Genomic DNA, 14,240 nt, shown 5'->3' with positions numbered 1-14,240 from the left:
AAATATCTCCCCCCCCTCTATTATTATTTTTTTTTAGTCATCTTTCCGATCTCTAAGGCCGCCTCTCGTTTCTTTGTATCAACATCAAACGGGCCATCTTGTCCAAAGACTCGAGCAGCGCCCTTCTTGTCGTCACCTCACTCCTCGTCTCTTTGTTTACTTTGGAAATTGTTTGAGAAAATACATTTTGGGAAGAAGGCTTATCCTAGCCCATTAGTAGGTGATGGCTTCCAGCTGCGCCGCGTAGCATATTTCTGTGAAGAGCAATCTTGGAAAACAACTTTTGTCTGTGATATAAATCAGACAGTTAATGCACTGTTGGCTGAGTGTGCCATCGTGCTGCCGACATGGTGGCCTTGGAAAAACTGAGCCATTGTGTTTTTTTTATGCCACAATCAAGCCCATTTGCAAACATTTAAAATCTAAACCTAGCAAATGCTAGAACAGTATTTTCAGCATCATTTTGATCTTGCCTGTGTTCAACTACGTTTTTTTTTAATCAAACCGGTCCCCCCAAGTGCTTTCGTGAGAATTAAATGATTGAACGAATAAATTAAATTTTTTCTTTCCTTTCCCGACTAACAAAAAAAACAACTAAGAACCGATTAGTGCATCGTCATGCATGACTACGTGTTCCAAAAATTCCCCCGCCAAAACCAACATGACGTTACCGGGCAACCAGCGAAAACTCAAACTGATAAACCATCTCAATTGTAAATTAGGGAGATTCACACGCGTGCTGACGCACTCCTAAAAAACACATTGAATTGCTTTTCAGTTAACTACCACCAAGCACAAGCAGGCTTACTTTTTTTTTTTTTGGTAGATATTTTCTAAACCTTTTTATCCTTAATTCCTACATATATCCAACACGGCAGTATACAAATAAAACACATTAACCATAATCAATAATTAATTTTTCCATATTTGGCCTGGGGTGGCCCAAAATGAGAACTGTGTCACTTGAGCCATGAGGGTGAATCCGACTCAAGCGGTCGTCACAGGCGCCAGACGTCAGCGCAGCTCATTGGCAGGCTGGTCGGCGTCCATCTTGGAGCGGCGCCACCTCCGCCATCATTCGTGTTTAAACTCTTAATGGAATCGCAAATTGGCGCAGCGCGGCTTGATTCAGCGCTGTCGACAACCACCCAACTGCCAGCCAGCCAAATATCTTTGCTGATTCCATCACTTTACAATTATAACAGAAGGTACTGTTTTGTATTTCTTTTTTTTTTTCTTTTTCGATTTTAATAATTGACTCCACTTTGTTTACAAGTTTTAATTTTTGCTCCCAACTACCAGCTGTGTTTACCCTCAATCTGCTCCCATTAGCCGTAGTGAAAGGTATATTAACAGTGTGCTTAAAACACTCTTGACCCCCGGGGTCCCCTCTGAAGTGGCTCGGCGAGGACCTCTAATTGCGTCTCACAAACAATGACAGCATTCCTCCAGCAAGAGGGCTCGTTTATTAAAGTATAGTCAAAAGATACTTCTTTTTTATCTGGGCTTTCTCTGGACGGCGGCCATTAGTCTTGTACGCGGATGATGAATGGATTCGGGTCTCCGTGTGCAGCGCAATTAATATCGTGTACAGTTTTCGGCATGCCACCGCAGTTGGTTTCTCGCATGCTCTTCGCTGGAAGAGAGGAGCGTTTGAGGCGGAGCCAGCTTTTGAGGCCAAATGTCATAGGTCGTTCCACATTAGTGCTGCCGATCAATTGCAGGCCTTGCGTAACTCTCCTCCTCCTTTTGTCTGTAAAGGAAGTGGATTAGAGGCTGGGACCTGGTATGATTAGTTAGGCCTGTTTAAAATGCATGCGCTCACAGATGCCTCCGAACACGCACTCCGACACAGAATGGGGCTAGTTTGTTATCGACGCTCGTTAGTTGGGCCAAATCATCACAAATAAGACGGTGGCGGTGCCACGGTGCCTCATCCTGACGTCCCATGTGGGCCTTGAAGTAATCGGGCCACTTCAAACTATTCTGCCGTGAAAGAAATACCTCCAGGTGATGATTGGTGACCTGCCAAATTTGTCTGTTTTGTAATCCAGAATTTGGAGCTGGAAGCCATGTGAGCTTTATTTATACAGTCAAAAATCACATAGTGTGTCAGTTGGCACTACGGACCCACAACACAAATGTTCCCAGATTAAATTCTCATAATGAGCCAAAGAACCCAGACCCAAAAAAAAAAAAAAAGCGGAGGGAAATGTGAAGGGTGGGCAAAAAGAAGCAAAAAAACAATCTTATGCTTTTTGTTTTCATGAATTGAACCTTCACCTCAGTCCATTTTTAGCATTTTCCATCCTGTTTATTCATGCCTCCTTTCTTTTTATTTTTTTTACATGGCATTGAAGACGCAATACCAGATCGAATGTATATATTTGAGTCTCCCTTAGGTTTTGATTTTATGAACCTGTCAGAAGAGTTTTTTTCTGCAGCCGCTTTTTCACTCCGTCTTGGCCCGTCTCCTCCTCAGTTCAGCATCTCGCGTTCTGTGCATTACATTGCTTTCCATCTCACATTTCAAGTATGTTCTAATGAGCTCGAGTATTTTCTCAAACGGCGCCAACACTTCATCCCTTTGTCTTTGACCTCTTCCAGGTGCAGTACAGCGATGCGCAGAGTGGCAAGGACTTTGTGACCTATCTGACCCTCTCTCCTGTGCAAATGACTTTTCACGGCACCGGGAGCACCCTCCAAGCGAGCCATGATCAGGTATGTTCACTGAAAATATTTTTTAGGAAGAAGTGGTTCTAATTTTATAGCTGTTCAGTACGATATGAGCTTAAGATAAATTTGTAAAAATATCAGCCATATAAAAAAAAAACTATCAATAAATGCTTTGTAAATTTCATTTGGGGTTTTGGGTTTTTCCCTCCTTTTTTTTTGGTTTTCTCACTGCAACTCTCTGGCGTTGCAACGCCTTGTATTCAAAAATGAGACTCTTTGTCTTGTGCTGGTCAAGCAGAAAAGCACTTGCTTACATTCTATCATCTAAACATAGGACGCCCTTTTGTCCGGCACTCTTCAAAGCTTTAATAAAGGGCCGTCCCCGTTTTGAATGGGCCGGCTGACAGGGGGCTAGCGCTGCCGCCGCTAACGCAGAGCCGAGCCAATATGGGCCAGGCAGGTCTGCGTCCTCTGGACCTGTTGTTGCCAGGAGCACTGGGGCATGACCGACTGTTAGGAAAGGCCTTTTCTTCCTCTGTACAGTGTGCGAGCGTGGCCACAAAGGGAGGACCCGACAATGAGGGCTCGCTCGGCATCAGCAGCCCCCCAAACACTGACGCTTGAACAAAGTAGGCCGAAAGGCCCGATAGATTTGGGCAGTTTACCTAGAAGGTCACGTGCGCCGTTAAGCTAGCTGTAAATGGAATGGAACAGCTTCTCGCTTATTGTCGCATTTACATTTATTTTCCCTGGGAGAGAATTATTTCAGGAAGTTGTTGGATTGCTTTGTGCTGCGCGTCAGTAACGAACAGATCGTGACAAAACCACTTTTAACAATGGATTGAGAAAACGTTTCCATAAATGTTAGTCATCAAAGTCTTTGGGATAAATTTTAATTTAATGGCTAATTTAGACATTTTGACCTAATTGTATGCGCATTTGGCAGCCAGTTATTAAACTTGGTCGAATGTCTTAAGTTTGTGTGAGTCACATACAATCAAAGAAATTATTTAAAAAATGTGAGTTGTGAGTTGTGATTGAACCTCAATCTAGCCTGTGCATTGTGAATGCACATTCATTTTTCTTTTCCGGCTTGCCAATCAATTGTTTCGCGTGGCACTTGTTGGCCTTGGCTCGCGCTCTTTCCCATACACCACATCATAGATGTCAAAGATGCACAGCAGTTGATCTGTGATTTTTGTCGAGAAGAAGGGAAAAACAACTCTTGTACAAGAGACGCAAGTCCAGTATTGTGAAAGCTGCGGCCACAGCTATTGATTAATGTCAGATCTGTCATTTTAACAATGCGCTGTTATTCATCGAGCACAGAGAAGCATCCAAGCCAAAGACAACACAGTGCTCGAGTGCCACGACTCTTTAGCTTTGTGCAGACATTCCTGACGGGATAATATTTGTTTGGGTGTATTTGAGAGAGTTGCATAGCTGAGGCTTCCTGACCTTGTTGCCATCCGTTTAATCGCATCTGTCAAACACATGCAAACCTGGAAGGAATCGCTACACTGGCGGCGCTTTGCATCAAACCAAAAGCTGTCAACAAGTCTGACATTTTTAATTCAGCATTTTAATTACTTTGCTGCTTTGACTTACAAGTGGCGCAACGTGAAATTCTTGATCGGTTTTGTTAAGAATAACGTTGGTTAGAGCTCATCGTGAGCGGTCGTATTTGGATGTTTTTTTTTTTTTTTTTTTTTTTTTTTTTTTTTTTCTTACAAGGCTCATTTGTGTGTTTGTTCTCCAGAGCTGAAGTAAGTCTCTGGCAGTCAGTCTGTGGCGGCAGTGAGACACCAGGGGGGCTGAGGCCCACTGGGCTGGACGTGAGGTGTCGCTGATGCAACATGAGCGGCCTGCAATCGAAAATGACAGGGGTGACTGTTGTCTCCCACCGCAGTGGCTATCTCTATGTATTTGTGTGTCTCATTGCGTGCAATAATGTCCTCAGCTGAGCCACCGCCATCCGCGGGGTCCCGGCTCCCAAATTGTCAGCTGTGGCATGAATGAATGAGCAATTCTAGATGATTTTATTTGACGTGGGTGAAACTATTTGCTGTCATCCCTTGAAATGTTTCAACTAGCCAGGCAGTGACTCTGTTGTGGGGGTCTGCTATGTTTGTGACAAAGTGGCAGCCAGATGATCCATGGGACCGATGTCTTGGTGTGATGGTCTTCTCAAAACCCCCGTGTAGTTAGCGCGGGAGAACAGCAGGTGAGCTTGCGTTTGATGTCCTCCCGACTGGAGTGCAGACGTTACCCCAGGCTGGGCTCCTCTCAGGGGGTCCCGCTCAAGCAGGCAGGCAGCTGTCCTCCCGGCCTCTCTGTCTACACTTTATATCCCCAAACTCCGCACCTGGATGGATCCTAAATCACTGGGTGTGATCAAATAGCAGGCTGCATTCTGCGTTGACTCTTCCTGGAAATTAGGAGCACTGTTTTCCAAATTTGGGATTGAGATTTTGTCACTTGTCAATGTAAAATGCTGTTAATAAAATTGGTCAAATAGTGTTGGGTAGGGATTTTTGGGTCAGTATTTTGGATGTATAATATTTTAAGATAAAGAAATGGCAAAGAAAATCTTTTTTTTTTCTGATGTAGATTTTAGTATCGGTGGCTGGTATCGAAACCCTCTAAAATTGCCTGATACCTTAAAATAGGGCCAGTATATAAATTCGAAAGCTCCAATAAGTAGCCATCGACCTGACCTAATTTAAATAACAAAGAAAAATAGCATTCATGTTCTAGCCAAAATCTGTTTTTTGTTATTTCCAAATTTCCTACCTATTGAAATTTAATAAAGGCGCTGATAGATTGTAGGAGGTGGCATCTCCCATCCTTCATCGTAATTAGCTCGCATCACGCAGGCCCTGAGTGAGAGCTACACCTCCCGTGTACTCCCTCCAAGAAGCTAGTTACCTCTCCTCCCTCGCAAGCCAGAACCTCCACCGTCAAGCATACTGCACCCCACCATCCATCACTCAAATGCGTCTGCGCGCATGCCCTCTTCAGGAAACACCCTTCAAACCACAAGATTAGGGAGTGGGTAGGAGCAGTGAAAGAATGATGGAGGAGGAAGGAGATGGCTTACCCATCCAGAAAGGGGAGCGAAAAGGGAGAGAAGAAAAAAAGTGGAGAGAAATTGATTGAGTGGGGGATACGAGAGATTGATTGAGACAGCAGATGATGAAATGGGGGATTCAAGTGAGTCTTTTTTTTTCCCCCCCAGAATAAACATGAACTTGCCCATTCATTAGGAGACTTGTTGATAGCTCTCAGTGGCCCTTTGGAAGCATTAGCTTGTCTGTTAAGCGATGACATCGTGGGGGAAGTCAATAAACACACTTCAGCTGGATTCAAGACAAACTACTAACGGATATTTCCAAAAGCTATTTGTGTATTAGAAACGTCGTGACTTGTGCAAAAAAAAATAAATAATAAAGTTTCTTCAGAGGTTAGCAGGTGTTGCTACCCAGATTAGCATCTGTGAGTATACAAATAAATCATACTCCTCAGCCACACCTCTGTGATGGCGTAAAGGTAAGAAAAGTGTTAGCTTCATTATCACCTCTGTGTCAAGAACGCCGAGTTGTTTGGCCGGCGGCCTCGCAACCATGTTTTACCCGACGTGTGATATTCCTTGCGTAAGACTTTTAACATCGATTCCTCAGCCCATTGCACTTCCTTTTAATCATCACCCCGACGGGAGGCATTTAACTGTCAGCCTACCCTAGCACTCTTTGTCGCATCTTTGCCTCATTAGACTAATGTCATTTGACACTGAGTGATAGCGGGACTCGCTTAAAAGGTCCCCGAGATAAGGGCTGGCTTTCTAATCTTTGCTTTGCGATCTGGTGGTGTGACAACGTGTGATGTATGTCACCTGTGGAGAAAACGCATTTTCTACCACCTACGCATTTAGCTTTTTACTTTGCCAGTGAGAATGTATTTCTGCTTTGATTTGACATTATGTAACCTGAATGGTGTCTCTTCGTCTAATTCCTCCCTCTCACTATGCAAATGTGACCTTTGTGGCCATCAGGGGCAAGTCAAATACAGGCAGATTATTTTTATTTTATTTTTTTTGCCCTTCTTCCTGGCCAAGTGTGGTCTGTCTGCCCATCAACAAGATTACCCAAGTAGCCAATATGTTGTGTTTTTATGGACAAATGTGGATTGTAGTGAGGTCACCAACCTCTGAGTGTCCTTTTTTGTGGTTTAGCTCTGAATTTGAAGGCTATCACTCAGATTTTACAGCCTTGTAAGTTGCCTCCCACTTAGAAAGGTGTAAATCTTATTCTTTCCACTCAATATAAGTTAAAGGATGCTATCTGTGGCCATGAATCAGGCCCGAAGTGACTCTCACTGTTGAGCAGCAGGTAACAGCGCTTATAGTGGTGGGAGTCCAGTCATTAAAGCCCCGCGTCAGGATCACTGCTTTTGTGGCAGCGTACTGAGTTATGGACATGAGCGTAACGACTGGGGAATGTTTTTCTGTCTGTCTGAGCTACCCCTCTACCTCCACCCCTCCCCTCCCCGCTCTGCTCCCCCGCTGCCACCGCCTTCCTCTCATCTGGATGTTAACGCATTCTCAGGCCTCGAGCAGCAGACATTTTGAAACACTCAAAAACAACAGCCATGTCGGGGGCTAACACTAGTTACGACTGAGGTGTCACACACTCCTGCGGTTTGTGTAAACACTGCGTGCGTGCGTGCGTGCGTGCGTGCGTGTCTGCCTGCCTGCATCATAACAGCACCGTCATGGTCTTGCGAAGCTCTGCAAATGCAAGAATGGGGGATTTCGGGAGACACGCTGTCAGTGATTATTAACTGAGATTTGTTGAGAACACAAAGTGTGCCTAACTTATTTTGGTAAACGTTGAGCAAATTCTTTCACATTGCTGTTGAATGTCATTCAGCATTCTGGAAAAGAAGGAAAAACACCAGTTTTAAATTAAACTTAATATTTTTGAACACCCCTATATTAAGGGGTTCCACAAGGTTCTATGCAAAGCCCCCTGGTATTCCTTTCTTTTTGGGGAAAAAATATTTTAATTTTCCATAACATGCCAGGCTTTATGTGATTCTATTTCGTTCTATTTTTTCTATCCCAAAATTTCCTCAAATCAAATCTCTTCCATTCACTCGCTCCCCCCCCCCCCTCGCCCCCCCCAACACACACACACACACACACACATTTCTCTGCTGTGCCCACAGAGTAAATGTGGAACCGTGTGAGCCTTTAAGAGGACTTTGAAATGAGACATCAGAGGATTCTGCCCTTCTCAATGAAGCCAGCTTGATTTATAAGAGAGACAGGACTGGGTGGGGGGGGGGGTTGTTTCTCGAAGCACACAAGGCTAGGTCTTCCATTAGTACCCTGACCTCTGTTTCATGCGAGCAACCACCGTATGAGAGGAGAAGAATGGAGGGATGGATGGTGGGCATGGGGGGGGAGACTTTTTTTTTTTTTTTTAGGAGGGGGCCGTAGAAAGTCTGCTATTTGCATTTTCAAGTCAGGCAGCAGAAATGAGAAACCCAAGCTCGATCATTTGTCAGCAGCCCGGGGTGTCCTGATCCCTCTCTCAGGCCCAGCCCGTCTCCCGTTGGCTTTTACGGTCCTCCTTACAGTTTTACCATCTGCAATCCAATTAGTTGGCTCTTAATCACGTGTTAAAGTGCAGCACCTTCCTGGTGTTTACTGTCTGTTTGCAATGCTGTAAAAAGCTGTGAGGTGTCTCAAAAAAAAAAGAAAAAAAAACTGCCCGCAAAGGATTTAATACTCCCTCCCACTAGCAGCATCAGTCGCTAAAAAAAAATGTGGTAATCGCATCTGTTGCGCCCATTTTCTGGAATTTTAGTGTAGGGCAGAATGAGCATAGTGAATTTGAACTCATTTTGGATGAATTAAAATGGAGATCTAGCTTAGCTTGATTGAGTTTTAATCACCATCTGCATCAGTGTCGTGTCAGTGAGCTCGCTCATCACATCAGTCTCTAAACCTAATCCATAATATTGCTGGGCTCCTGCTGAGATTTTCCGCTCGTGTTTATTAGCTTTTCTTGAAACCCCTGCTTTCTTCAACACAACTGCCGCACCGTTCAAAGAGGGATGTGTGATTTTAGTATCCATTACATTCCAGTTTTATTTATTCCAGTCCATCTTTGTCAAGTTAGCAAAGCCCCTGGATGTGTCGGTTGGTCGGTCGGACGACGTCTACCTGGTAACTTCATTTCAGCAAGGTGGAATTTATTGTTTTCAGTAAACATGCTTGATATATAATCTGTGTCTACAGCACGCAGTGCCAGTTGCTGTAGAAACGCTCGCGGGTTTTCATAACATTTCAAGCACTCCCTTAAACCCAGTGGCTCTCAACTAAGATGGCCTACCTAGTCTATCGAGCGCACGGAGTAATGAGAAACAGTCTCGGGGTCTGGTGGCAATCCGTAGGAAATGATAAAACACCACAACGGGTTTTACAGGCGTGTCCCTCGTGTGTACAAGGGCGATTCAACGTCAACACGGAGAGGAGGGGAGCGACAGGAAGAGATGAGAGGAAGCCGATGTAAAACGCTAACTGGTCCTCTCTTGTTACCGGATGTCCTTGTCTAGCAAACGTCCAATTTCACTCTTGTCCGACGTGGGAAACCTTTTGGATGGAGATTATTGCATGCAGATGGCAGTAAAACACTTAACTCCTCTCACCTTAGCCTTCCGTAGATGGCAGTCCCAAGGTGCTCCTTCTCCACACCTTCAGATCTTCTCACCTGTTTTTGTCAGTTTGAAAAGTTGCATTTTTGACCAATCGCTCCAATTTAATTTGATTTAATTACGGGTCGCTCCGTATGATCATGTCTCAAAACTTCCACTTGGAAACCTGCTGTCAAACCTTGTCGTCATGTAAACAAAGGGCCAAAACAAGACTATTTCCGCCGGTAACGCCGGCCAAAGACGAGCTTGACAATGGAGAAGTTGGCCACGCTTTGGGACTGACCAGTATCGCTCTGCTCATAAAAGAATGCGTCTGAAAGTCAGCCATTTCTTCCTACAGCTTTCTGTTTGTCCCCAAGGGCAATTTGAGTCTTAATAGCGCGGGATTAGACAAAGACGAGTTTCCCTGTGGGCCATAGATAACACATTGATCTCTGCAGGTGGATGTGATGTGATGGAGTACTAATTTGAAGTCACAGAGGACAGCTAATAAAGAACCGTCACAGTCATAAAGCTGACTCCACAATCTCCGACCAAATGTTTTTCAGTTATCACATCAGCGTAACAATATTTGGAAAATGTCACGGCAGGCCACCCCCCAAAAATGTAGGAAATAACCCATTTAATTTGCGTTCAATTTAAGTGGGCCTGGATTTCTTCTGTTTGTGAGGTTTAGGAAACATATTTGTGACACACAAGGCCTTAAGGTACTTTCCACAGCCCTTCTCAGATTCATTCTTCACTTTCATCACATGCTTTATTTAGCCACTGATTCATCAGCTAACACGGGGATTAGTTTGCAATATCGAAAGTAGACGGAGACTCCCCAGTCTGACTTGCTCGCTGTGGGTGTCGGATCCCATTTGTCTTTTGTTCTTATGAATCGCTCTCGTAAAGGTCGCTTTCTTTCTCAATCGCAGAGGCATACCATTGCTAGTCTGTCTTGGAATGCGTCTGCGTAGCATCTCAGATGCTACGCTGACAAGGCTCAAGCGTGGTATGCGCTTCTGCCTGCCCTCGGCCTTTGCCCATATGTTCTGAATTACGCCCTAGGAGATGCCATGCTCAGCAGCTCAATGGGGGGGGATGAAGCAGGCCTCTCCGGCCCAAATGACGCATGACACGGCGTTTCGCCCCAGGCCCTTATTTATGGCTTCCCATGTCAGCGAAGGCTCGCTCCCCTGGGGAGCCTCGAGGACCCACCGGCGAAGCGAGAAATCCATCCGCATGCCATCCCCCTTTGGGATTTCTCATAACCGTAATGTGGCAGTGTCCGCACATAACTGCGATGTATGCCGGAATCAAATAAATTTTCTCATTGCGAAGTTTGTTCAGCTGTAGCAAAAGCTACGGCGGGGAAAAAAAAGCCAGGCAGCACATGTGAACGGCTTCAGAGGAATTAACGTCATGTCGGGCCCTGGCACACACTGCTTCTTTTATCAATGCCTCTGATGTGGGAGAGGATGTGAAATCTGGAGAGAGAGTGAGGAAGCCATTTTTGGTGAGAAGTTCTGACTACATTTTCTCTGTAGTTGCTCAAGAGTCCATGTACATATAGCAGCGTATTAACAAATAGATGCGGACTCTGGCAGCACTTATGCACACACAGGTGTTCCCCATGAGCTGTCATGGAACTTTTCTGTGATCCCGGTCCAGGCTGCAAACACGGGCCGAGGCAAAGCAAAGGAATTTGGACTAAATGAAAGCCAAGGGTTTGGGGAACAAAGCTCAAGACTTTCATGACAAAAGAAAAAATGATAAAGGAATCACCAACGCGATAACATGAGATGAAGGCTCGACCACCGGTATCAGTTTCTTTGCGGTTGTGGGCGGGAAGAACATTGTCACGTTTTTTTTTTTTTTTTTGGAAACAGCACAATATATCCCACTTTAGATGTCCGACAAAGACGACACTCATTTTCTCCAGCTTCTGCCTGTTAAGCTCCCTGTTTGAAATCCACTCTGCTCATTGTTTAGTCTAGCCGACAGCCCTTAGATCATTCTCATCAGAATGCTTTTCATGTCTAAGAGTCTCGCCACTTTATTGCAAGGCTCACTAATCATTGTCTGTAACATCTCTGGGAATAATAGAAGAGTATCAAGATTGATTTTGAAATGGATTGACAAAAGTTTCTTTTATGTAATTGAGTCACTTCACTGTCTAGCAATGATCATTCATCAATTGGTAGCTGAAGCCTACTTCCTTTTTCCCCCCCATTGACTTTATACTTGAATGCACCTGCATCTTGCTGTTTCCCATGTCCCTTAGTTTTATTAACACGTGGATTATGAATTGCATGATGGGAGCTTCTCGACGTCAGGGGTGTCAAACTAATTTTTTGTTGCGGGCCACATCGTAGTTATTTTTTCCCTTGTGGGGCCATTAATGACTATCATATTGTCGCATACACACAACAGAATCCAGCATTAAAATAATTTTCTAATTTATTTTCAAAGTGGGGTTTTAAAAAAATATTTACAATTTTTAACAAGAAACTTTGCCTCTGTGGGCCACATAAAATAATGTGGTGGGCCCCCATGCCATGGGTTTGACACCTGTGGTCTATATCAAAAGCGAAATTTCCAGCTGGTATTTTTCTCCTGTGTTTTTCTTGCCATCTCCCCAGCCAGCCTAACTTGGCCTTTCCTCTCTAACTATCCTTCACTAGAACCCAGCAGTCCTGCAGTGAGATCTGACACAGGAGTCCGATTTGTCTGGGTCAATGTGATCCAACAATCCATTAGATCCATCAGGCCGATGCATGGTACTCCTGGGAGAACGGGCTTTTTGTTTGGCTAAGCCGTTGATGGAATCAAAGCCTCTGTTGGGGAAGCCATTAACAGAGCACCAGGCCCAGAAAAATGAGCCGCTCTTGTCACTCGCCATCAGAAACTCGGCTACGGTTGCAGATCGTCCTCAGACGGCGGCGGCGGCCCGTTTCGACTGCTGCTCGTCCAAGCCTTTGAACTACGAGAAGCTAAATAGATGGATGAATGAGCCAATGTGTGAGGTGGGCACGGGGGTATTATCGGAAGGAGACTAGGTGAAAGAAGGACTAATGGGACTTTTTGGATTTGTGATCATAAAAATGTACATATCCTTTTGATTTGGATGAAGAATCTGATAATCATTTAAAAATTGTCCTCCATTGCCACAGATAGGCCCAATATTTGTCCTGGAGATTGCCTGCCTTGGCCCTTATGCATGCCTGTCGTATATCAGCAGCTCTGCCACCGTCAGGCCACTGATTTATGGTTGTTTATCTCCACACACACACACACACACACACACACACACACACACACACACACACACACACACACACACACACACACACACACACACACCCTACACACACACATCCCAAAACAGATGGGCCGCAGCTATTTACCTAAGGAGGGGGGGGAAAGCCCCAAACCTGATTGAATAAATACAACAAACAAAGAGTTAATTTTAATGACAATTATTTCTTCACTTGCTACATCTTCCTGTTCATAACCAAGCATCTAAAAATAAAAAGTGATTCAAAAGACAAAATGCTCTAATAGTGATTTACAATTATTAGCTTTTCACGAGAATCCAAAATAAATCCCAACAGTACAATTTCTCAAAGCTGTCTTGCTCTGTTGTTGCAAGCGTCGCAGATTTTCTTTTGTCAGTTTGATGGATAAAATCCAGATTCTGACCTTTGCTTCCTTCACTCATAAATTGTAATTCCTGCCTGAGCTTTCTCATAATCTGAAGTCTAACAAATTTTGCGGTTTTCTTACTCAAGCTTTCCTGACGGTGTTCTTCTCCCTTGTCTGTTATCTCATTTCTGATCCACCGAGTATAAATAATCCAAGCTGTGTCATTATGACTGCTACTTTGATTGATGCAAATATCCCACCTGATAGGCCTGATCCAATGTTATGGACAGAAAACGTGTTGAAAGAACCTTGAAATGGGTTCTGGGAGGACAGATGTTCAATATGCTCTGCCGTGCCTGGACAACATCAGATGGGCCCGTTTCTACAAGTGGCCTTCAATTTTGTGGTCCAACTCAATAGCTGGTCAATAAGTCAAGTCTTGATCCCAAAACTCTTAAGGACTCTTGATTGGCTGCCCTTGTTTATTAAGCTGCGACATTTGGGCATACAGATCAGTCACTCGCTCATATTGACTTGGCAGCAAGTGGAAATGTTAAGGCGGTAACGCTAGAAAAACAGAGGACAGAGGAGCCAAAGACAACACGGAGGGAAGGGAAAGTGTCCTATTGGCCTGGCATTGTCTTTCCCAGAGTTAAGTGTTATTTGAAAAGCAGCTGAAGGGTGACACTCACTCTCCTCTCCTCGCCTCTCCTCTCCTCCCTCCCACTCAATGGCGCTCTCTTCCTCCCTGCGCATTCACTCCACCATCTGTTCTTCCCTCTCTTCTCAGGCTGCTCTAAGTGCCTTGAAACAGCTGTCGGAGCAGGGACTGGACCCGGTGGACAAGGTACCGAACATCACCGTCCCGGCTCCCATTAGAGTGAGGTGTCCCACTAATGCCACATCCAAGCGGACAGGCTTTCTCCGCATAACTTCCCTTGTTCCCAAAACCCCTCCGCCCACCATGAGCTCGTTAGGAAAGGAAAGAGGATGAGGAAATCCCTGTCCATCATTTCTGGAATACTTTCCTAGTAGGTGTCCACTGGGGAGAAAAAAAAAAAATATATATATATATATATTTTCTTGCAGCTCATGTTGAAAAGCAGAAGAAAGTGAGGAAAGACAACTTTGTAGAATAATAATTAATAATAATTCAAAATGATCATCAGCAATAAAATTTTGGAAATACGAACAAATTGAAGTCACTCAATATG

General features: G+C 44.5%; 1 protein-coding gene across 2 annotated transcripts in view; it reads left to right on the top strand.

Moving 5' to 3' along the window:
* The window catches only part of stau2 (staufen double-stranded RNA binding protein 2), a 50,883-nt gene that overhangs the window by 35,254 nt on the left and 1,389 nt on the right, over positions 1–14,240 (top strand). The window contains exons 13-14 of one of the 2 annotated variants that reach the window (XM_037279581.1): positions 2,608–2,721; positions 13,817–13,873. In XM_037279581.1, the coding sequence (XP_037135476.1) occupies positions 2,608–2,721; positions 13,817–13,873 (171 nt within the window). The remainder of the gene's footprint in view (positions 1–2,607; positions 2,722–13,816; positions 13,874–14,240) is intronic. The other variant, XM_037279582.1, reaches the window with a different exon arrangement.

Source organism: Syngnathus acus, chromosome 20 (genome assembly GCF_901709675.1).
Source record: "Syngnathus acus chromosome 20, fSynAcu1.2, whole genome shotgun sequence".
NCBI lineage: Eukaryota > Metazoa > Chordata > Actinopteri > Syngnathiformes > Syngnathidae > Syngnathus > Syngnathus acus.
This window is presented reverse-complemented; position numbering and strand designations above follow the sequence as displayed.